General features: G+C 45.1%; 1 protein-coding gene across 10 annotated transcripts in view; it reads left to right on the forward strand.

Annotated features, from left to right (window-relative positions):
* Window positions 1-25,872, forward strand: part of Hydin (Hydin, axonemal central pair apparatus protein) — a 346,279-nt gene that overhangs the window by 144,250 nt on the left and 176,157 nt on the right. For 9 of the 10 annotated variants that reach the window (XM_039098232.2, XM_039098235.2, XM_039098234.2 and 6 more), the window contains exons 16-18: window positions 993-1,128; window positions 3,522-3,686; window positions 4,897-5,049. In XM_039098232.2, coding sequence (XP_038954160.1) covers window positions 993-1,128; window positions 3,522-3,686; window positions 4,897-5,049 — 454 coding nt within the window. Of the gene's footprint in view, window positions 1-992; window positions 1,129-3,521; window positions 3,687-4,896; window positions 5,050-25,872 lie in introns of those variants that run through there. The other variant, XM_039098238.2, reaches the window with a different exon arrangement.

A 25,872-nucleotide genomic window follows, 5' to 3' on the forward strand; every position in this document is an offset into this window, starting at 1 on the left:
TGTAAAGCATCATACACCCCCTCTGCCACACAGACTAGGGAAGCAAAAGAATAGCAGTTGCTTTCAACTGGCAACTCCCATGCTAGCTAAAAGTACCCACTCAGAAAGCCAGCGGCGACTTGCTGCGCCCTCGCCCCAGGCTCGCCGGCTCTAGCTGTGCGCTTGCACTCTCCAGGATTCTTCCACACCACCCTAAGAGTTACAACCCCTCTAAAGAAAGTCATCCAATCTCCAGAATGACTTTCACTTCTCTCCCCAGGGGGTGAGATGTGAGACAGAAAGCAGGTGACTCAAAGGGACATAGGTTGGACTTTGTGAGGTCAGCATTGAACTGAACTCCACGGGACTTAAAAAGCCGTCCTCTTCATCTTTGTGCTTCATGTCAGGACCGTGAGTGGCATAGGGCAGACTAGACACTGACAGCCATAGACTTGAAATAGAACCCAGGCCTCCCATCGGGCTACATGCAGGGACACCGGCACGGCTCCAGTCCAGCACTGAGCTGCAGAGACCGCTACCCTGCACAGGAATCAGAATTATTATTGTTATGTAAATGATTCAAGCTTTGTCCTGGGAGGCTTTCTAACCCATCCAAGCAGCACAGCTAGTTAAGCCTCTGTACAGTTGGCACTGGCCCTATTTGACACAGACACAGACCCACTAACCTAAGGAACTTGGCTATGAGGCCCTTCGCAAAGGAGGGGCACAGTGAAAACTGAGTGGAAAGAGTTGTCGCTGCCCGGCAAAGGCAACTATTTAAGGAGGTCTACCTCTAGTTCTCTTTCGATTAGTTAATGCTAAGCGGGGGCTAAAAGAGAGAGACAATGGGACAGAAGGGTAGACACAGTTACTTGTTCCCCACAGTGCCCCCCTATTAATGTTACTAGGGAAACCGCTATGTAACAGTGACGGATGCACTTAGCTTAGCACTCTGCCCTTTTGAATGTAACAAGCTCTCCATTTTGAACTGTTTAATGGGCTCCTTTGAGCAGATGTGTTGTGCCCAAGCTCCAGTTGATGACTACAGAGGTGGACTTCGGGCGCTGCTTCCTGAAGTACCCATACGAGAAGACCATCCAGCTTGTCAACCATGATGACCTTCCTGGGTGCTATAAGGTCCTGCCTCAGGTGAGTTACTTTATCCCTTTTCAATGTTGACCTTTCTTCCAGTCGACTCACTCCCTCAGTGAAGAAGAGGCACCCTTCTGAGAAGCCGTGGTGGTCCTGGACCCATGACCTCCCCTGCTTCTGATTTTTAACCCTCAGATGAGTCCGGGGTGAGCTTAGGGAGCCACAGCTGGATGGCTGTCTGTGTGACTGAGTGGCTGCAGGTGTAAACGGTTGTTCATTTCCCAAGGAAATTGTCCTTGATAAAGAAGAGAAAGTGTCAATTAAACCAACATGCAGAAGTGCACCTGCAAATAATTGCCTGTGAATTAGCCATGCTTGGGAAATGAGCTGGGAGATCTCATTTGTACTCATGGCCAGGGTTGAACAGCATCACCAAGATACGGTAATGAAGTGTTATAAATGGGCCCTTTGGTCCAGAAATCTAGAGGTCACACAGGAAGAGGGATCGCGTCTTAATTCCTATGAAACATAACCTTCCACACATCCCTACCCCTGGCTACATAGGGGACCAAATAGGTCACATGTGCAGAAGATGCAGAAAGATTTATATAGAGCAATGGAAGATCACTAATGACATACAGTTTACCAAGAATGAATTTGGACTTAAACTTTAGGTCTGTGAGTATAGCTACAACATAAATTCATGGGGTCAGGGGGAGTAACTTGGATGTTTAATTACTTTTCTGCTGCCCTGATAAGATATGACAAAGAAGAACTTATAGAAGAAATAATTTATTCTGGCTTATACAAGAAGTAGGTTAAGGGCCTACAACAGGAAGGCATGGCAGCAGTCAAATGTAGTGAGAGGTTCATTGAGCACATTTCAACCTACAAATAACAGAGATGGCAAACTGGAGTGGAGAGGGGATCCAAGCCCTCAGTTATGTACTACCTCAACCAAGGCTCCACATCCTACAATAGCACAACCAGTCAGGGACCACAGCGTTCACAAACCCGAGCTGATGGGGTGCATCTGAGAAATGCAGCCAGGGGAAGATGCTAGCCACTGGTCAAAATATGGCCCGAATCTTGTTTTCAGCTCTTGTTATGTTCTGTAACGAAAACTTGGGGAGGGAGCAGTATGTTTGGAGTTACCAGAATGTGGCCCGTGTCATCGGCAAATCTAAGTCTTGAGAAGAGCCAACGCGAGTGTTTAAACTGAAAAAAGAAGGCTGAGCTAAGACCAGATGGCTACCTCTCACTGGCCAAAGGAATATTATGTAGGAAAGGAAGTTGAAATTATTATGTGGGCGTTTCTTGACATAAGCAGAAAGCAAGAACCAAGCTACAGAGCACCCCCAACACAGACTCAGCAATAGAAGGGGGGCCCTATGCTGTGCACGGTCATCTCAAGAACAAAGCATAGCCTGCATCCAGGGACGGGGGAAGTACGTCCAACATAGGAGAACTGGGAACCTACCTTGGGTACAGTATTGAAGGGGAGGCTTGCTTAGTCACCAAGAAACTTAGTATTTTTGCCACATGTTCTAAGATACTAATTTTTAAAAACTATAGTGGACAAAAAAGTCACTATTTGGATAAAAGGTCACTTATAGACTTTTCCCCTTTTGTCTCAGGCTCCAGGGACTCAGCCAAGGGGTAGTGCACCGTGACACGGTGCTGTGAAGCTATGTTAGGCCAGATGCAGAAGGGGAAAGGAGGTTCCAGAAAGATGAAAGCTGTGTCCTGTGTCCTGCTGCTAGGACCTAAAGCCCTCAGGAGTTCAGAATTACCCAGACCTACAGTGCCAGCTTTGGGCCGGAAAGTGGACTTGGAGAAAGGAGATGCCAGGTCCCAAAGTATATCCAACAGGCACTCAAGTGGTCACGTGCAGTAGAAAAGGACTTCACTGTGATGCTCCCGGAGCAAGCCACCCACTGAAGCTTTTCGGGTGGGGTTAACTGGAGCAAATTCAAGAAAAAAAAGTGTCTGTGGCAGGTCAAGGAGAACAGCAGGCTCAGAAGGGGATCACGAGAGTCAAGGATTGCAGACAGGACTGGGACCACGTGCTCAGAAAGTGCTGGTGGCAGGACCTACGTTAATGGAGTGCAGAGGTCTAAGGCAGTGAGAAATGAAGCATGAAGGCACAAAGGACCCAGCTGTAGACCTTGGTCATGAATGGCCATTGTCCTGGATGCCTGCTGTGCTCATTCCCTGTATCCTGCTGTTCTAGGAGCCTGGGATCTGGGGGGAGGGGGGCACACTTCACTTAACCTAATGTCCTATTGGCTGAATCAAGGTCTTTACCCCATAGGCTTGTCTAAACGGTGAGATATTTATTCCTAATAACTCTCCATGGACTCAGAGCGACACTTGCTTCAAAATAAGCCAATTTGACACCCGTTCTATTCTAAACATGACTTGCCTCCCCTGGCCTTGTCTCTCTGCAGATATATGAGACTTCACCCACCATGCTGCTTTCTAGCCCCTCCCCCTGTGGAGTCATCTCCCCCCACAGCACTGTAAACATACCACTAGCGTTGGAGACCCAGGTCACTGGTGCACACAGATCCACGGTTTACATCTCAGTCTTCGGGAGCCAGGAAGCCCCTCTGGTGAGTCAGCTTTCAGAGTCGAAGCGAGGTCACATGCTCCCTACCATGGGGGTTTTAGCTTCTTCCTCGAAGGCATGGCTTGCCATTGTATATCCTTGGGTTCTATGGTTACGAGGCTCTATGTTTTCATTCTGCAGAAGTAAAACGTGTGTGGTAATACCTGGGTGTGCAGACACATCCAAAGGCGGTACAGAAATTGTTCTTAAGACTAACTTAAGTAGCACTTTCTTCATATGCATGCACACGTGTATATGCACATCCGTGCACACATATGCACACACAACACTCATATACATGGCTAGTGCCTCTCCATGGTCAGCATATCTGTGTGTTCAACGAGCTCGTCAGTTGTTCCAAGAGCAGAGGTAAGTTTGGCCATCACTCGGTCACCTACAGGCTGCTCCCCAGACCTTCTCTAGAGCAACTGGAGTTTACCTACTGGAGCTGTTAAGAGTCTCTCCAGGCGGGGTTGGGGATTTAGCTCAGTGGTAGAGCACTTGCCTAGCAAGCACAAGGCCCTGGGTTCGGTCCCCAGCTCCGGAAAAAAAAGAAAAAAAGAAAAAAAGAGTCTCTCCAGGCAAGGTAGGGGAGAAACACCGGAAACTACTGCTTAGGCTGAACTGAAAACTCTTAAGTCTTAATGGAGTTTGTTTTCATGGGCTTCCAGTTTGCTTGGAAGCTGATTCATGTCCCGTACCTGGGTTTTGATTACCTAGGCAGCACAATGAGCCAAGTTTTTGCTTTGACCACTTCTGTGTAAGAGTAAGGTGATCAATTCAGAATCCCCCGAATGGCTCATACAATTGGTAAAGAAGGCAGCTAGTGCTTTAGGAAAGAGAAGGACCCATGAGCTTCAAAGTGTGGATTTCAACAGCCAACCTGTGAGGTAGCTTTGCCTGTCAGCCATAACCGGAACGGTAAATCTGGGTAATAAACTCAAACACATCACAGCAACACATAACTATGTGTTCTTGAGAACGAATGGCTGGATGGGACATACAGCTCCAAGAATATGATTTTTCTTTACTCTGTGACCCTGGGCTGGCTCAGGAGAGCTGATCACCCCAGGGAGGTGATCCAGGCTAGACAAACAGGCCTGACCACGTGTTCATCTCTGTGTCCCTCCGACCACCAAGAACCATGGGGAAGAAATGTGAGCTCACACCAGCACCCTCACCTGGCCCTTTGTTCTTCCTCTTGTGGAACACAGGCATGTCACGTACAGAGTATTGGAGAAGGGCCCGTTATCTTCATACACCCCACTCAGATCGACTTCGGCAATATCTACGTCCTGAAGGACACGTCCAGAATTCTCCAGCTCTCTAACCAGTCCTTCATCCCTGCAGAATTCCGGGCTCGCCTGGTGAGTAAGTCCCGGGCTACCACAGCTTTGGCTTCTGTTCAGGGCTCTTACTTTTTACATGTCTTTGAAAATGAGTTGCCAGAACAACTCCTGGCTAAGCAGCACAGAACCATGTCACTCCCGACCTTATTTCTCTTCATTATGGTCCTTTTGTCAACCAAGAAGCACAATATACACATCTGGTAAGCGAGCAAAGACATGCCATAGAATCCCACGCGGGAGGATGTTTAGAGGCAACCAGCTTTAGATCTCACTGAGGGCATCAGCTCCAAGCCCTCTGGAGAACGTCGTCTCTGTAGATCCCCCTTGGATATACGTTTGTCTGTTTTTTGTTCTCTCCTTTCTCAGAGACTATTTCAATGCAATTTATAAGGATGTATCGAGGCCAGAGAGATGGTTCCACAGTTTAGAGCCCTGGCTGAACTCAGTTCTCAGTACCCATATTGGATTGCTAACTCCAGCGCCAAGTAATCCAGCACCCCCTGCTGGCCTTGACAGGCAACTGCATGCATAAGCACACACACACACACACACACACACACACACACACACACACACACACACAATAAAATGATTCTTGTAAGGATGCATCACATGTAAGATACTATATGCCAAAAATAGAAAGTAAATAAAACAAGGCAAAGTATATGTATTAAAATGAGTCCGTCTTAGGCCTGTATAAATTGTGTGTATGTTTTAGATCTGCTAGCCACCTACAAGCTCTTGTTAATTACTTACTTAATCAATTTATTATTGGCTTAAGAAGAGATAGCATTGGGGTTGTTATAGAGGGCATGGAACACATTTTCTAATTTTGGTATTTGTTAGGTTTGTTGGTATTGTTTGTTTATTTGTTTGTCAAATTTAAGAATTTCTATTCTAGTCATTAAAATTACCATTAATTTTAAAACTGGTTTTCCAAATTTAAACATAAAATAATAACTGGCATTGTTTTCTTCCTATCTGCAAATTATTGTCATCTGAATAAAATCTGTCACATATTCTGAAGAATCAAATAATTATTTTTTTCATAGCAGTGACTATGGAAAGGAATAGAATTAACACTTTCTCCTGACTCAAAACAGCTCACTGGACATCGGTCCCAAGTAGCAGCCTTTATTCCTCATTCTGATTCATTTTATCATCCTTCCCTCATTCTTCATCAAGACATCTTCACAGACAGGCAGTCATTGCTCTTTTCAACATGAGGCCCCGGATCTGGGTTTTTATTTAATAATCGGTAGAAGAAAGTCCTGTCGAGAAAAGATTACTACTTACCCAGTTAGTTCATGGCTGCATTTGGTAGAAACTGCCAAGTCTTGCCTAGGAAATGCTGCTTTGTGGTTCAGTATGAAACTAGCCCTAGGAGAAGGGGTCGGTGACCCTCAGCGAGAACCTGGGTGGGGGGGGGACTCAGCTGGGCTGGGGGACAACAGAAGGAAGACACGGGCAACCCAGAGAAGCCTCAAAACACACAGAGCATCCGTTTCCTCCCATTCATGAATCTCTAGGTTTTACTTAACTTTTCAAAAAGCTTTGTGTTGTTGTTGTTGTTGTTGTCGTCGTCGTCGTTGTTGTCGTCGTTGCTGCCGCTGCTGCTGTGATCATGGTGGTGGGGATGGTGGTGGGGATGGTGGTGGTGGTGTAATGGTGGTGTAATGGTGGTAATGTGGGGGTTGATGGTGGTGGTGGTGGTGGTGTAATGGTGGTAATGTGGGGGTTGATGGTGGTGGTGGTGTAATGGTGGTAATGTGGGGGTTGATGATGATGATGGTAGTGTAATGGTGGTAATGTGGGGGTTGATGGTGGTGGTGGTGGTGGTGGGGATATGTGCACCGCACATGCACGCAAATGCCTGAAGAAGCTAGGAGAGACCACCAGGTCCCCTGGCACTGGAGTTACAGGCAGTTGTGAGCTAACCCAACGTGGGTGCTGGGAACTCAGGTCCTTTACAAGATCAGTGCACACTGTTAACCATGCAGCCGACCGTCCAGCCCCCAGATTCCCTTTTACGGAAACTGTGGTCTAACGGAAACTGTGGTCTAACGGAAACTGTGGAATAACGGAAACTGTGGTATATTTCACAACACAGAAAGTACATCAGGACTTCCTTTATTAATACAGAGTCTACAGTGGACGGTCCAGCTGGCTCACTAAAACAGCGCTTTCTTCTTTCCCACAAAGACTTTTATGATCCCGTGTCTCAAAACTGTCTAATATTTCCTTACATCAGAGCCATGCGTGTCACACAAGCGATATGCTGCCAGCTGTGTTCGGCCTCCATCTGCTCCTGGAAACCTGTGTTGGTTGAATTTAGGCAAGTGTGAAATAGACTCGACTGGAGTTGTCTCAGTTCAAAACTGAACTTCTTTCATGTGGTAGCTGGGGTCTTGTGAGTTTCCTGATAAATATGGGTTAATGCCACAGAAATTGCATCCTTAGACCGCCAAGCACTAGGAAAGAGTCTTGACTAATGCTTGCTTGCTCCCTCACCAACCCTGCTACAGATCTGGAGCCCCACAGCCTCCTTGCTGGCTGTCCTGATAGGAGGGGTCATTCTCTCTCCTCTCTTGGCTGTCACAAACTGTCATCCTTCCACAGATGCTCCCTGCCGTCAGCCGTCTGCCGAGATCTACATCATGCAGGGTCACATGCACCGTGGCCACCACTGTGATTGAATTCTCCCTCAGCAAGAAACATACAGCTCAAGGGGTCAGAAGGCAGGGAGTGGAAAGCCCCCCTCAAGGTCATGTCAGGAACTTCAAAGACAGTCTAGAGAAATTTTTAATGCCATAGAAATACATACTAGACTTTAAAAAGAGAAAAAACAAGACTTCTTTAAAAAGTTTGGAATGAAAGAACATATGCATGGTATATGTGTATATATGTATATAGCTATAAAATTTTAACTCTTCCTTGGTTGATCCCCATGAATGGATCTCTATTGCTTTAGAATACATTCTGTATTGGCTTTATTTCTATTGCTAAAATACCCCACAAAAAGCAACTTAAGGGAGTGTGGTGGTTTGAAAATGTTTGGCCCATGGGAAATGGCCCTATTAGAAGATATGGCCTCGTTGGAGAAGGTGTGTCCCTTGATAGAGGAAGTGTGTCACTGCAGGGTCTCATATTGCTCAAGTCTGGCCAGTGGAATCAGAGCCTTCTCTTGGCTGCCTGTGGAAGAGTCTCCTCCTGGCTGCCTCTGGATCAAGATGTAGACCTCTTGGCCTCTCCAGCTGCCATGCTTCCCACCCTGAGGATTACAGGCTGAACCTCCCGCAACTAAGCCAACCCCAATTAAATGTTTGCCTTTATAAGGGACACCATGGTCATGGTGTCTCTTCATGGCAAGGAAACCTTAACTAAGACAGGGAATTCTTCTGGATGTCCAGAGAGCCAGAGTCCATCATGGTGAGAAAGACATGATGACAGGCAGGAAGCATACAGCAACAGGAGCAGCGAACTGCCCGATCACACATGTAGCACATAGGAATCAGAGAACTTGATAGTGAGGCTATAACATTTCCTCCAGTGAGACTCCACCTCCTAAAGGTTCCAAACCTTCCTAAACAGCAGAGCCAGCTCAGGTGTCCAAACGCCAGAGTATGTGGGGCACACTGTATGTTCAAATGACAACACTTGAAATACCAACCCACCCTGAGGGGGGCAGCCAGGGAGGAGTCTTATTTGGGGCAATAGACTAGAATGAATTGCCTCAGGTTTCGAAGAATAAAACTTTCTGAAATGGGAGGATCTCGAGTACAGGAAGGCTCTTTGGACAGGATGTAGGTTGTCCTGGCAGAGCTAGGTCAGGAACACAGAGTCTCTGTTAACTTGGAGCAGCGGAAATGAAGTGAACCTGGGGAAGCATCCCCAGGACCCTGAGGTCATCAAGACAGATCCAGAGGACACATGCCATCTCTTCATGGGTGTCCCTGGCTGGGCAGACAAGGACATTGCTTAGCATTGCTTGGAAGTACCTGGAATTCAGGAGTGTAAGAAAAACACTCCCGATGCTAATTTGGCCTCGGCTACAGTTAGCTCGCAAAGCCTTCTGTTCAGATTTCAGTAAGACCTTGGGAGTCAGCTGGCCGTCTTTGCATGTCTTTGCAGCGGCCTCTTGCCTCTATGCCTCAGGTGAGAAGCCACTGTTTAATATTTAGAATTCCTGGACTGGACCCTGGGAAAGGAAATTCTGATGCCTCATTTAAGCACGGTTCCTTTTGTTGGCTTTCCATTGAGCCACACATCGATGCAGCAGAGGGGACCTGGGTGTTCACATCTCAGACCTTCAGGCCCTGGGACACTTCCTCACCTCATCAGGGTCAGCTTTTCTTCTCTTATTTCTTTGTGTATCTGATCCATTCCAGTGCTAACAGTCTCTGCACTTCCTGTTCAGCACCTAGCAACAGGTGTGGCAGCTACGGTGGCGATGGTAAAATGAAATTCATTGTGACAAAAGCTTGCTTATTTTTGGTCACTATTGTATAGATAGTATTATGTCTACTACAAATCTTTGGCGATCACCATAAGGTGGCAGGAATAGAGATAAGGACCGGTTAAGTTGCCATGGAATAAGTGGCAACTGACACTGTCCCTGGTGGTTTGATCCCAGACCCGTGACCTTTTTCTCTGGTTCTGTACTGTTTGACTTTGCCTGATCAGTCAGTGGGCATCAAAATAGCAGAAGGATTTAATTTATGTTCATAAGAGAATATATATATTATCCTGAACAGTGCTATTTCCTTGCTCTCTGCTCAAAGACAACCTCTCTGCTCAATGTCACAAATTTAATGTGGATCCAAGTCATGCTTTTATATCAATACATAATAATTTTATAAGTACTACATGACTTGATTTTTTTTTTTGCTTTAAAAATGTTATCTGGGGCTGGAGAGATGACTCAGAGGTTAAGAGCACCGACTGCTCTTCCAGAGGACCTGAGTTCAATTCCCAGCAACCACATGGTGGCTAACAACCATCTGTAATGGGATCCTGGAATTCAACACCCTCTTCTGGTGTGTCTGAAGACCATAACCACGTACTTACATAAAACAAATAAATAAATCTTTTTTAAAAAATGTTATCTAAGTTGAGTCACTATATGTGACACCTTGTAACTTATTGTTTAGGCTCAGTGTTGTATTCCAAAACCCACCCACCTTTATACCCTTGTATCTGTTCACTTGGGTCAGCTGCCACATATCTCTAATTTAATAGTATTATGATTATTTCTTTTCCTCCGAGTTGATAATTGGGTTTTTGTAACAGTAGCACAGTGAACAGAATCCCTGCCGATTTGTACACAAAAGTGATAAGGTAGGCTTCATGCAGAGCAGACAAATACCTAGGTGTAGAGTTGTTGAGGCCAAAGCAATTTTATCAAAAAAGTGTGCACTTTCAGAAGTATTTGAGCTTTCTCTCTAAGACCCAAAACTTAGCATAGCCAGATTCCTAGCTCTTGCCAGCATGAACCTGAAATGATGTGTCACTGCAGGTTTTATGTTACCACTGAGGTTCAGATCTTTTGTACTCCAGAATCCTCTGCTGTCAATTATCTATAACCAATTATCTATTTTTAGGTGCCATTTATTGTGTATTCTGGCCCATTGTTTATGATGGGGCTTTGTAATCTCTCATTTTTTTTGTTCTTTTTTTTTTTTTTTCAGAGCTGGGGACCAAACCCAGGGCCTTGCACTTCCTAGTCGTAATCTCTCATTTTTATCTCAACTTTGACCCCTTTCTTTCCTGAGCCTCTATGCACAGCCTTGTCCCCATGTGGCAAGTGTTCCGAGGAATTGCTAAACAATGCCGACCCTTACGTTTTATGTGCCTTTAATCCATCTAAGTAGGTGGCTTATGAGGTATACATAAAGAAAGTGACTTGTCCTTTCACAGATGAGCAAATATTTGTCTTTTCCATGACCTAGCCATGTTGAGGCACCAGAGCAGGCTGCCAAGAGATTGAAGAAAATGTGCTTGAAGGAGACATGAGGTGGACTAGAGCTACTGACAGAGAACAGCAGCGGGGACATGGGAACACAGGGACAATCTAAAAGCCACAGACCGCGCAGGTCTCCCAGGGTGCTGCACCAGAGTCCCACACATTAGCATCCCATTGGCCACCCCCTTCTCCCTCCCCATTCCTCCTGTCTGTCTGGGGACACAGAGCTATACTGAGATTCCGAGATTCTCTGCTCAGGGTCATTTGCGAATTTCCGCTCTTGACCTTATGTTCCTCTGCCTCTTCTTCACCACCATCTTGTTCATCCGAGCCAGCGTCACCTCCTGTTTCAATCTGGTGGGCAGTCAGTTTGTCAGTGGTTTTCTTCACGAGGCACACAGTACTTGTAGCATCACATGTATTATTCTTTGCGATCTTCGTTATTCTAAGTCTGAGAGTGTCGTCATGGTTTCCTCCTTGTGAGGTAAATACAGGTCTGTAGCTTTAACTCTTAATAGTCGTCCTCATTGTGGACTCTAATTACGTCAGAGTTAGAACACATGGTTGACTGACACACCCTAAATGTGGTCTCTGGGAGACATAGCGTATGATTAGTTTTTATAGCTCCTCCATATGACCCCAGAAAGAATATAAATTACCTAATTATTAAGTGCACCGGACCATCTATGTGTTTGGATTATCAAGCCAATACCACTAAATAATGTTCATATCTCCTACAATATTACCATTTGCCCAAACGGTAGAGTTTTATCAAAGGTTCTCTCCTTTTTGTTTCCCCAGTGTCAATTTTCACCCCTTATATTTCACAGCCAAATGATGAATTTTATTATTATCCCTATTATTCCCCTTTCATAATATGTTATTTGTTCTAATTCATGTTTATCATTTCTGGGTTAAATTCTATTTTTCCTGAGAATAATTTTAATTTGCTATCTACCTGGCATGTCCTTTTATTCCTTTAAGTTCATTTTTGTGATTTATTTAGAATAATAATTTCAAATAATATAGAATTGGATTTTTAACTTTGTGTGTGTGTGTGTGTGTGTGAGAGAGAGAGAGAGAGAGAGAGAGAGAGAGAGAGAGAGAGAGAGAGAGAGAATCAGATTACAGGCAGCTGTGAGCTACACAATGCGGGTCCTGGGAACCAAACATGGGTCTTCTCAAGGGCAGCAGGGCCCTTAACCACTGAGCCATCTCTCCTGCCCTGAGTTGGATTCTTAGCCAATAATAGACTCTGCATTTAAACCAGAAAGTTTATTAATGCCCTGTTCCTGATGGGATGGATTTGTTAATTAACAGATTCAGAGGTCATTGTCTAAATAAGGCTTAGTTCCCTTTGAGACTTTAGGAGAGAATATGTTTTCCTGACATCTGGAAAACTTCCTCATGACACCTTCCTCCATCTCCAGAGCCAGCAGCATCTCCCTCTCTCTCTCCACATCTGTCTCCCTTGAATCTCTTTCTGGTTCTGTTCCTTCTGTGTCTCTCTCAAAGGATTCTTAAGATTGCACGGAGCCCAGACCAATAGTCAAGGTTGATCTCTTCATCTACAGGCCTCTAATCACTCTCTTTTGATAACACTTCACAGACATCAAAGAATAAGAAATAGACATTTTGTGAAGACCATTGTCCACCTACCACACCCAAAATAATAGTTTACTACATACTGTCACTACAGTCATCTGTATTCCTCCTCATTCGCACTTTGCACAGGGCTTTGCTTTCCCTGTGTGACCCCCACAAACACTACCACTCTGTGTCCAGTCTTTCTGGACTTATCTGGACCCTGTAGAATTTATCCCTGTTATTTCTTTTAAGTGGCTACACTTACTTTCTTAGCAAATTAAATCTTCCCCTAACAACAATGAATGAACTAAGTATTTTAGACTTCCTCAAGAATAAGGACTGGTCTGCACAGCCACTATATGGTGACTTTCCCATAACCTCACTGTTCTTTACATTTTGTGTAGAATGAATCCTCTCTTCTTGACGGTGGTAATGTTGACTGTTGTCAGTCCCTGATTAACCATTCCCTAGATACAAATGTAGCTCCCTGATGGCCTGCCCCTCTTGTTTTCTCTGTAATTTTCCCTTTTCTTCCCATGCTGTGTGTTGTATGGTCCACAGGTTTGGTTTGGCTTGGCTTACTTGGTTTAGCTTGAGGTAGGGTCTCTTGCCCGGGCTGATTGAGTTCTTGTTAGCACAGGCTTTCCCACCTCACTCTCCCAAGTTGCTGTTACCATAGATCAGCACCGTATAGCCTAGCCTAGTTTGTATCTCTCTTTACAAAATTACAGCTTTCTGAAACCTTCTGTTCATCAGGTCCTTTCCTCCCTTTCCTTTCCTCTGAAGGTTGCTCTCTTGCCTTACTTATTTGCTGGTAATTTTTGTCAGTTGCATCATTGTTCATTCAAGACCAACTTGTCCCTTATAACTCCTCATTTTTGAAACTTTTTTAAAAAACCTTTAATTTTCTTAAATTTCTGTTTAATGTGTCAGAAGATTTGAGACTTAGAATCTGAAAAGTGTTTCTTTGTTGCTGCTTCTGTTTCCTGCTTGTCTAAGTTAGGGTTTCTATTGTTTCGACAAAACACCATGACCAAAAGCGCCTGGGGGAGGAAAGGATTTATTTTGCTTGGTTTATTTGAAAGGAAAGGGTTTATTTGACTTCCACAGGAACTCACACAGGGCGGGAACCTGGAGGCAGGAGCTGATGAACAAGCCATGGAGGAGTCCTTGCTTGTATGGCTTACTCAGCCTGCTCTCTTATAGAACCCAGGACACCAGTTCAGGGATGGCACCACCCCAATGGGCTGGGCCTTTCCCCATTGATCACTTATTAAGAAAATGCACTAGAGCTGGATCTCATGGAGGCATTTCCTCAACTGAGGCTCCTTTCTCTCCGATGAGCCTAGCTTGTGCCAAGTTGACGCACAAACCAGCCAGTACTTTAATAAAAAAAAAAATACACACATACTCATACACATAACCCCCACTCATTACACACACACTCATAGACACACACAGACACACACATATACATATATACATATACACACATACCCACACATATAACCCATACACACACACATATACATATAAGCACACATACATATACACATATACCTACAGACATGTACACGTGTATACATGCACTCATAAATTTATACAACTACTCATATATACACATATCTGCACACATATCTACACACACAAGAATGTTACTAGAATTTTCCTTGTACTATTCTACATAGATATCTTTATTTTACTTCTTGCTCATGCTTTCTTTCCTTTGTCTCAGTGATATGCTCTAAATTACAAAGTCTGGCTTGGTTTTTTGGCAGATCTGAGACTTAACCCATCTCTACATTTTTAATTTAGAGACTGTATTTTTCACTTCCAAGATTTATAACTAGTTATTTATAAATGCTTGTTCCCGAGTCCAATCTCCCTGTCCTCATTTCACGGGCTTTGTTTTGGTTGTATTATCCCATTCTGCAGCTCTCCGGGGATCTCAGATGTACTTTCTAATCAATCTCAGCTGGCACTATTGATTGTTCAAGAGTGAATCAATTGCCTGATTGTCTGCAGCTGTTCTTCCAGATGTTCAGCATTTCAAATAAGTCAGTCTGGCGTGGAGCACATATGAGCCTCATTCTTAGAGCTCAACGCACGCCTCCCTTTCTGGCAGCCTCTCATTTACCTTCACTCTGGACTGTGTGGTCATCAGCCCAGAATCAAGTCTTGTGCCTGCCTTTCCTGTGAGATACTGGAAAAGTCAGTTTCCAGGTTGTTGTGTGGTTGGTGGCTTGTCCAACAGTCAACCTGCACAACAGTCAGCCTGCCCAACAGTCAGTCAGCCTGCCCAACAGTCAGCCTGCCCAACAGTCAGGCTGCCCAACATTCTCCACTTTACTCCCCTTCCGCCAGGCCACATGCACGTGTAGCCTGCAGCTTCAGGAACATTACAGCTTTTCTGTCACTCACAGAGAAACTGCCTTGCCTAGGAACCTCGACCCACATCCCATCCCTGCGTTTTTTGGTTTCTAATTTTCTTCCTCATCCTTCTCTACTAATGTTCAGAGGCTAAAGCCTGGAAGGTGCATGGCTCTTAAGCCCTTATCGTGTCTGTCCTGTGTGTGATTCATGTGATGTTTATCTTGAGTTTGAATGTAATTATGTTAAACACGTTTTTTCAAATATTTATCTCGTTTTTCTGATAGGTTAAAGTGAAATAGATGTTTTAAAGCTTACACTCATTGGCTGACAGACTGTCCTTTGTGTTTTAGCCCTCTGTAGGTGCTAATACACAATCCATCTCAAGAGAACAATAGAATATGTCTTTAACAGAAATAAGAAAACAGAGGGTTTGGGGCACTGTTGTTTGTATTTTCTTTGGTTGGTCCTGACTTTAGTTGTGAAAATCTATTTAAAAAAACATTAGGAATAAAGAGACAGGAAGAAAATAATTTTCTAGGCTATTATGAGGTGTATCTTTCCTTTTGCTCATGAACGTCCACCATGGTCATTCCAACGTGAGTTGGGCTCATTCTGGGCCATCGTCCACAAGTGATAAGAGGGTCCCAGTGGCCATAAGATCAAGAGTTCTAGAAACAAAGGTTTGAGCTTCACAGAGAACAGTGAGCTTCTCACCCCACACCTCCACGCCCACTCGAACCAGACCTGAGACTTTGTTCACTTTGGCAAAATGGAAAATGAAAGACGGAGTCCCACTGGTGATCTAAACCACACTGTCAGGAGGAAACCATTGATTAGACAGCAGGTAATGTGTTGGGTCAGCACCTTCCTGAGTCTAGGATGATAAGGCTACTGGTCAAATATGATTAGTTTGAGTATAAGTTAAATGCGAAATGAACAGAGAGCATTTGTAAATGAAAGGGAGCTGTCCAAAAAAAACCCCTGTTGGCAGGCTTGTTTTCCCCCATTCTACTCGTCCTGACTCATAATCAGTTTTGGAAAATTGCTTTTCCTATTATTACTATTCAGGTGTGCAGTTGTAGAAGCTATCATTCAAAGGGAGTTTGAGGTCAGCTTTTTCCCTCCCCTACATCACCCCTTCCTTCTCTTTGAAAAGGTTTAGCCTCCTCCCCACAGTCAGCGGCAGCCGCCCAGCCCATGTCACATTTAAGAGCTGCCCTTTGCCGTCCTTGTCAGCTCATGCATTCACTCCCCTTGTCCTGTGCACTGACCCTACGCAGCCACAGTTCCATGCAGAGTTGGGGACAAAACGAAATTAGCACCTGTCTGTAATTAAAAACAAAATACAAGGTTGGAGGTGTGCAGTGGACCCCTCAGAGGATCTTCACTGGAGAGAAAGTGGCATTCTTCTTCAGTTCTCTTTCCTCCCCTCTGTCACGAGGAAGAAAACAGCGCCTGAACATATGCATTTGTCATGGCAGAGCTGTCTGTAGGAGTCCACTTGGAATATTTCTTTTGTAAATAGTAGTCGTAATGATATTGCAGTACACATCCTAAATCTCAAGATTTAGAAGACAAAAGAAACCCGCCTCTGTGTGATAGCATATTAGATCAGTTTGCTTCTGGCAGAGAAGACGAGATCCAGGGGTGGGAGGGTCACACCCCAAGCACAGCTGCTCTATGCATCTCGGTCACTCAGAAGAGCTGTAGCGTGGCCGTGTTGGGAACCAATCCTAATTCTTCACATACTGGCTGTATTATTTAACCCTTTCGAGCCTTTGGTTCTTTCTCTTTAGATGTAACGATGGCAGTGATATCTTGAAGGTTATGCAGGATGGTATACAGAGAAAGCACCTGCTGAAAAAGTAAGAATTTGGTCAATGGTCGCTTTAATTGCTATCTGACAGACAAAGAGCCAGGGAAAACGGCCTATGGAAAGACAATTATTTTCTGGTAACTGTATCAGAAGGTCTGGTATTTGTCTTTCCTTAATAAGAAAAGGAGGAGGAAGAGGAAGAGGAGGAGGATGTAGTGGTGGTAGCAGTAGTTGTGAGGACAGCAAAAGAAGCCTTAAGGTTTCCAGTCACATGGAGCTCTGGAGAACAGAGCCTCCAATGCTGCCTTGGCCTCGCTTTCCTCCCTTTCCCTAAATTTTTGACAGAGGAGTCATTTTGTGAAACATCTTAGAGCATCAGCTTTGGTGGGCAAGCATCCTCTCATGTCAGAGGTCAAAGGAAAACGGACTCCTTAGCAGATAGCTCTTCAGAAATGCTATCTTTCTCCTCAGGACATCCTTACTTATACAACACCTCAGAACCATGCAAATCGTGTGTGTGTGTGTGTGTGTGTGTGTGTGTGTGTGTCTGTGTGTGTGTGTGTCTGTATGTCTGTGTGTCTGTGTGTCTGTGTATGTCTGTGTGTGTCTGTGTGTGTCTGTGTCTGTGTGTGTGTCTGTGTGCCTGTGTGTCTGTCTGTGTGTGTGTCTGTGTGTGTCTGTGTCTGTGTGTTTGTGTGTGTGTGTGTGTGTGTGTGTGTGTGTGCAGCACCTAGGAGCTATCTTATTTGCTTGCATGTAACTCTGTGTGCTCTGACACCTTTCACTGAGTCTTTAAAAGGCAATGCCATTCAAGAAGAACAGATTACCTTCTGGCAGATTACGGGTACGAATTACTTGAGAACAGTGAAACTTGTGTACACTTAATCCTTTAGTACAGAGTTAATTGGCCTTACAATCCCCACAGCCTTCCCCCTCCACAAGCATGCAGAGCCATGGCTTGAGTGACAGAGAATCTCATATGCGCAACCAAATCTTTTATTTTGTCTACATGGAAAAAAGCACAACAAAATAAGAGAATCATGACTGGGGATCCAGGGAGCAACCAACCCAGTCACAACAAAACCTGCCCCAGCACAGAAAATACTATATATCCGGTGTATCGCCATTTATATAAGGCTATGTCTGGATGCAAACAAATGGGATTTTTTTCCCCTTTAGTCATAAAATACATCTGCAAAGACAGAAAATTACTAATGGTAGCTATCTCTGGGGATGATGGCCAGGACTTCTTGTGTGTAGGGTGGAAAAAAACGAAAAAGAGGGAGGGAGGGAGGGAGGGAGGGAGGAAGAAAGAGAGGGAGGGAGGGAGAGAGGGAGAAGTGGAAGGAGAGGGGAGGGAAAATGAGCTCTAAAGAGAAGGAATGGCTGGGGAATAGCTCAGGGGTAAAGCATTTATGTAGAATGTACAAGGCCTTGAGTCCAAGCCTGTCAACTGTAAACTGGAGAGACAGGGAGAGAGAACATTATATTGCTTTTAGGAGGAGACATTTATTCACTGAAGTGGGAGTGTACCACCCTTGTCCTGCCCTTCCACAAATAACATCCTTCTAGAACAGATAAAGATGGGGAAAGGCACACTCACTACCCCAGCATGCAGACGACCACTGCTAGATTTTGGGTATTTACTTTCTAGTGTTTTCCCCCTGAGGCCTATGCCCTCCCTCCCCCCTCCCCGAGAGGGATAACATGACTTTCATTGCCAGCTATTTTCACTTCCAACATAGCATCAGTCAGAAATTGTGTACCACTTATAGCCAGGCCCCCAAAGAGATGTAAAGTACGATGTCCCCTCCCACCCTCTTACCAATGCTGTTACATTTGCCAAAACCAATAGATGTGCTTTGAATATTTATTGTAAGCTTGTGTTTCTTCCATCTCCTGAAGAATGTCCAGTGAGACAGGACATTTTTCATGTATCTGATGACCATGAAGTAAATATTTTGGAGCCCTGACCCATTGCTGGCACTCTGATGACCAAGGGGAGAAACAAACCAGAAATAGAACAGCTCATTTCTTTGGAGTTCACAATTGCACAGAAGAAAGGAACTTGAACCCACAAGCAACACAGCCAGATGATAAAATGTAAGCTCAGAAGAGGAGGCGGCCAGCTCCTCTGTCAAAGGAAAGCTTGTTGCCAGTCGGAAGATCCAACTGGAAGCTCGAAAGCTAGACAGCAGGAGGCCAGAAATGGGCATGCGTTTATGTGCAATGACTGTACTTGGATCAGTTAGGAAGGGCAGGTGACCTTCTGCCCCAGGCAGCAAGTCTGAAAAAGGCATCGGTGCCCTCTTAGGAGAACTGGGACTAGAGTCTCCAGGCCAGAGCCCATGTGTAGGATACCAGACCTGACGATAGGTCACCATGTTTGCAGAGGGCATGGATGATGTCTCAGAAGGACCTGAGGTCCCACTAAAACCCACCCATCCCAAACCATGAGTCTCCAGTCTTAATGGGTGGGTGGGGCTTAGACATGAATCAGACAGAACAAAATATGGCAAACTTGACATTTGCAGTTCGTGTGCTCTGAAGCTTTCATGAAGAACTTTTGAGGGAAGGGGGTAAATTTATGGAGGGGATACATGGATTTCTAAAGGGGGCTCAGGATACTGATCGAGACAGTAAGGAGCCATTCCAGAATCTTCCACAGAAGAAAACCAGGCTCAGGTCTGTGTGGTATAGCGCCATCAGTGACGTGGACCAGAAAGTAACATGAAGAAAGCTCACTGTTTCTTGAGTGGACAAGGTGTGAGGTGTTCGGCACCCATTTTTCATCTTCATAGAGCACATCCAGCGAAATGTGACAGCATACAGCTATAACCCTGGGGGTTGTGTGTTCAAGGGTGTTCCTCCCTACAGAGACCAACCCCCGGTTCCAAAAGAAAAAGAGAAAAAAACAAGGTTAACGGATGGAGAACCTACAACTTAGACTGTAAAATCAGCCCAGGGTCACCTAGTGGCAGATGACAGACTCCAGAATTGACCACTAAGTCATGTGACTCCTCAACGCACAATCTGCAGTCATGACCCCACACGGCCTCCCTCGGAAAGCCTAACATCAGTCCTTCTACATCTCCCTCTTAACCCCCAGTTAATTGTTTAAAGCAGCAAAATGACTCACTTGAAGGGAGAGGGGTCTATGACTCCAGATGCCATTTAGAGGATGAAAAGGGGGCAGGCCTCAGTGAGACTCCATTGTTCTTTCCCCACAGAGAATGGGCCGTCTGCTGAGATAATAGAAGTCTAACACAACCCCTCACTCCGTGCTCCACGAGTGGGTTCCTGTTGTTATCTGCTTCCCCTTATTTCATGGGAGGAAACCTCACGGGTCTCAAATGGCAGTGGGGCTGTTCTCAAGCTCACGTTTCCTGCAGGCTTCATAGTTATCAGCTCTGCATAACAGCAGGTCTGCCAAAGCACGGATCTCGAGCGTGACCCGGGCAAACAACAGCAACCTCGGGAGCTTGACCTGCATACGAGGCGCAGGGTGATAGCCCGTCTTCACAAATCAAAGGCAGATGTTAACATTAGATCTGTGGAACCTTGCAAGGAGGGCTCATCAGTAATCAGCAGAGGGCATGGAATTCTGAACTGCAAAATATCACAAATCCTCCACCCTTCCCACGGTCACCACACACACTTGCACAGAAGCATGTATTTCCTATGTATGTTAGCTACGGGCTGTGAAAATGGCTCACTCCCCAGCCCTAATTTCCTGAAAAAACAGAGACAGCCGTTACTATCTTTTTTTCTTTTAAGATTATTTTTTATGGGGTTGGGGATTTAGCTCAGTGGTAGAGCGCTTGCCTAGCAAGCGCAAGGCCCTGGGTTCGGTCCCCAGCTCCGAAAAAAAGAAAAAAAAAAGATTATTTTTTATTTGTGTATGTGCCTGAGGTAGGGGTACCTTCAGAGACCAGAAGATGTCAGAGCATAGACCTAGAGTTAAAGGTGGTTGCGAGCTGCCAGACGCGAGTGCTAGGATCGGAAGTCCATACTCTGTAGGAGTGCGAAGCCATGCTCTTGCATAGCATTCGCTCACCTCTAACTGTCCTTGTCGTATTCTGATTGTAAACACTCGACTTCTCCTGACCAATTAACCATGGAGCCCTCTCTCCAGCTCCAACTGAAGTTTTAATGGGAATTTTTTTTTGGAGGGCTTGCTTTGAGCATCTTTGAAAGAAATGTACGGAAGCATATAGTCATCTTCTATCGCTAGGTTTCAAATTCTCATAAGCCTACTGGTTCACAACAATACTAATTTGTTATCTGTCAAGACTCTGGGCCTGGCCTCGCCACTTCCTTCTCACAGGATCACCAAGGCCTGGGATAAGTGTGGTAGCCAAGCTGCATCTCTGGGGGGTGGGGCTGGGGGTTGGCTAGAACGGACTCGTCCATCTACAGAGGAAGGATCCACAGCTTGGCTCCTCCGTTCCCTGTCAGATTTTTGCTTAGCAGCTGAATGGCTGACAGAGCTCTCCTGTCCCACTTGATATCAACATGGACTGCCCTCAGTAGATACTGGGCCACCATAGCTACCCTATTATGTTGCAGTCCCTTAAGGTCTCTCAGGCTCAACATTTTCACACTAAGTGTTCAGTCTGACTAGGTCCTACTGAGGTGATCTCCCCATCTGAAGGGGAACTGTCTAGGACCTTAACTGCGTCTGCACGATCCCTTCCCAGGACCAACATCAGCGTTTGACTGAACAACAGAGAAGGTAATTGTGTCCCCCAGGAGATGGACATTAGGGTCCATCTTAAAATTCCTTCAAACACAAATCTCCACAAACACTCCTTTCTGGTAAGAATGTTAAGCCTTAAATTCTTTCTCAGAATCCATCTTTATTTTCCCAATGCCATAATCTAGTGTTTCCCAGCAAAATACTATTAAGCCCATTTTTTTGTGGGAACAGTTTAGATTTGAGTAAAAGAACAGTAGCAGTTGCGGTTTATGGTAACGTACAGTAGCACCAACGCACACGCGGCTGTGGTTAACCATCCCCTCACACGGGAGGCACAGTCAGAACACAAAGCTAATTAGGTCAATAGGCTAACCGGGTGATGCCTTAGTTACTTTTCTATTGCAATTTTATTAGCATAATCCATGCAGTTTATAGGGAAAGGGGGTTTGTTTGGCTTACAGTTTGTAGGGTTGACAGTCTGTGGGAGCAGACTGCAAGCTCACATCTCAAACCACAAAACGGAATCGGAATCCTTTGAAACCTCAAAGCCTGCTGCCAGCGACACACTTCCTCCAGCAAGGGCACACCCTCCTAATCCTCCCCAAACGGCCAACTGGGTAGGGACCAAGTGTTCAAATACTCAAAAGTCTTATGGGGAGGGGGGTCTCATTCAAACCACCGCAGGTGACATTCCCCAAGTCCAGCACCTGGAGAGCAGCTAAGCAAGGACTCAAGCCCAAATCTGTTCTTCCTCAGAGCCTTCCTTCCTAACCTCTCTCCATCCACTGTTGTCTGACTGTACTAGGGTCTTTTGTTAGCCTATTCTTCCCTCCTCCAACAGCAAATGCCACACTGACTAGGCCCTCCCACAAGTGCAAGGGCACCCTAGAAAGTCAAGCATCAGACCACACAAGCACGTTAGACCAATCCAACTTACCCTGAGAACGGCCCAGGGCCTTAGCAGCTGGCACTTTATTATACCTTGCCCTTAGATTCTATGATGTATTTTGCTGTCTGGTTCTATGCCAGGCATTGATTAATAAGCTTCATCAAAAAGAAAACTCACTGATTCAGCCCTGGAGAGCAACTTCAGTCTTGTTCCCAGAGCGTCGTGTCAGCAGGAATCGAATAGAGACGCCACACATCGAAAACTGATGTCCCCTGACCTGAAATAGCACTCCCACTGGCCACAGCCTCACTTCCCTGTGTATAGTGTGGTCAGAGGAGGAATATAAATAGCCAGAGAGAGCAAAACGACTTTGACAGGACCGTCTCTGGGAGATGCCACACGTATGGATTCTTTTTTTCTTAATGGCAGTGATTTATGGCCGCGTTGTAAGCCGCGTCTCACAGACGAACAAAACTATATAGTATGCTTTAAAGCCACAAATTGGGAAGAAAGGCCAGAGGAGTAGAATCTTCTCGCCCAGCACTTACTTACTCTCTCTCTCCTGCTGCCTCTGTGTATTTTCTCAATAACAGACGAATGGGAAGTCTGGGCCCTCTCAGGTTTGAAATGCCAGGCCAGTCTCTCACTGGAGCCCTTTACCTTTCCAGACCTGAGATTTGAGAGAGTTGGAGCAGGTGGCACACCTGGGCAGTGGCTGGGGTCTAAACTAAGAAGTAGTTTTGTCAGCAGCTCACCACATCACCTTTGCTGGGACCCAGAACTGGACTACATTTCCCAGGCTCCTCCCAGATTAGGTGTGTCTGTGTGGGGGAGTTCTAGCCAGCGGAAGTGGGCAGAAGGGATGTGCACTTCCCTTCTTGGTATATAAATCCTAGTACTCAAGTCTCCATCCTGCCTTTGTCGCTCTCTAGTGATTCGCCAATGGCCAGAGTGTCCAAGTGTGTCACAGTCGGCTCAGCTGAGGTGTGTGTGGGTGACTGTGTGGAATAAAAGCCAGTCCTCACCTCTGTCCCAACTCGAGAACAAGCTGATACTGTGTCAACCCATTGAGCCCCAGGGGTCCGTTATAGCAGCTACCATTTCCTTATCTAAAAGCAGCTGTCTAGAATCTCAAACTGGAAATGTAAAAATGCCAAGATAGAAGGATTGCTTAGCCCAGGATGAAAAATTCATTTCCATATATCACTTTAACGGTGTAGGTCATGCTGGAATTATTTCATTCAACCTCCAGTGACAAAGACACTCACCGGGAGGAACGCAGCCACCTGGGTCCGTTTTTAAATGGCTGCAGAAGATTGAATTTGCATTTATAGTTCTTTTGGAACTCACTTTGATGCCATCTTTGTAACTAATGCCCTAGAGGATTGGTCTGTTTTCACTTTAGGACTGGTTAGAAAAAAGTCTTTGGGACATGAATTAACAAGCTATGTCGGGAAGTATTTCTTTGAACCCAAATATGAACATAATACTGTGACGTTCCTTCCATCCCTGTAGTTTCTCTTATCAATAACGGCTCATCTACCCTCCTTAAAATTAAGTATATAGGAATATCTTTCTAATTATACCTGTGAGGCAAGTGTGGGGGCACGTGTGTATGGGAGGAGTGTGGGCCCATGTCATCACATGAAAGCAAAGGATGTCATGTGTCCTTGTCAGTCTGCCTTGTTTCCTTGGATCTCCCACCAAACCTGGAACTACACTGCTGACCAGTGAGCCCCGGAAATCCTGTCACCACCCGCCCCACCGCTGGGGTTACACTCACACAGGAGCGACCACACCCAGCTCTTTACAGGGGTCCTGGGGATTTGAACTCAGCTCCTCATGCTTGTACAACAAAGTTTTTACCCACTGAAACTCCTCCTTAGTCTAAGCCATGTAAATGGCAAACATCAGTATCTGAACGCTCTGGAGAAGCAGGAACTGACAGATTCTGATACTCTACTAGGGCGGAGTGAATGTGAGTGATGAAGGTTCAGAGAGATTTGGGGGAAACAGAGGGCATCATGCAAGATTCATCTCCCCACCCCACAGGTGTCAACTATCTCGTGTGTCTAGATCAATCTCTAATGTCTAACTGTTTTCCTCTACTTCTGTGTCTCTAGAAGGTTCCACATTCAGAGACGATGAGGAATGCTAAGACTTTTGACTTTGAGTCAAACCTACAATTTCTATGAATGCCAACGTCGAAGTAAATTTTCCCCAGCACTGTTCGTGAATCTGAAAAAAAAAAAAGTTCTTCTGGGATTCATTTAATTCATTTACACTTTCATATGCAATTTTCTTGTTTCTCACGTAGGCTTCAAAGCTCAGGGAAAAGTAACTAGCTTTCTGGTCTGTGTTATATCTATCCTCAATCTCAAATTGGAAAGTGAGCGTGCGGGTTTGAACATTGGGTTTTCCTTGTACGAGTCCTGTGAGTCAGTTCCTCAGAGAGTGGCTGGTGGATACCACTGACCAGATCCAGCCTCCCAGTCTGCACTGGAACTAGGCTGCATTTGGAATGTCATCTTGTGAGACATCACCTGTTGTCAGACTCCTAACATTTGCTCATAATCTGTACTTTTTCCTCATTTGCAACAACCATTAGCACAAGCCTAGACTAAACCCTCCACAAGTTTGTCAGGACGTTTCTGACTCATGGATACAATTGTATGTGAGTCTCATAGAGTGGCATGTATCTTGATATTCCTCCTTTTTATTGGAAATACACCCTGGAAATTAAATGGAAGAAGGACACTTTTATTTTTAGTTCTATCTTTTTTTTTAAAGATTTTATATGTACGAGTGTTTTGCCTATGTGTATGTATATGTGCCTATCTGTGTGTCCGGAGTCCATGGAGGTCAGAAAAGGACATCGGATCCCAGGAAATAGACTTACACATGGCTGTAAGCCTCCATGTGGGTGCTGGGAATCAAACCTGGGTCCTCAGAGAGAGCGGTATTGCTATTAACCACGTGACCCTCTCTCTAGTCCAGCAGAGGATGACTTTAGACTGGAAAAAACTCCAAAGCTAGTGAGAGCAGGGAGTGAACTTTACAGTCACTTTTAGATACGCTGTTTCCTCCCCATGCTTGTTTGTTTGTTTGGGGTTTTTTGTTTTGTTCTGTTTTGTTTTGTTTTTTGAGGTCTTCTCCTGAGCCCAGGACTCAGAGACGTCTAGGAAGCCAGGGAAGGTTTTCAAGCAAACAACCACATTCCTACCTAGTGACCTGGAGAGTTTGCTTCACTATTCTGGAAGCTTACATACCATCCCCCTGGCTTTCCTTTTGTAGCCTTTTCTCAGTGTATTGCTGGTAGGAACTAAATATTTTGTAGAAGTAATAGCTTCCCAGAAATAGAACCAGAGTTAAATGAAAGGAAATAGCTATCAAAATGGAGGGACGATGCTTCCTATTAATTTTGAAATCATTGCCTATATGTACAATTAGAGAGTAGGTTAGGCTTTTTAATCAATAGTGATATAATTAGGAGCACATCAGTTGTTAATTAGGTC

Source organism: Rattus norvegicus, chromosome 19, assembly GCF_036323735.1.
Source record: "Rattus norvegicus strain BN/NHsdMcwi chromosome 19, GRCr8, whole genome shotgun sequence".
In the NCBI taxonomy this organism is placed as follows: Eukaryota; Metazoa; Chordata; class Mammalia; order Rodentia; family Muridae; genus Rattus; species Rattus norvegicus.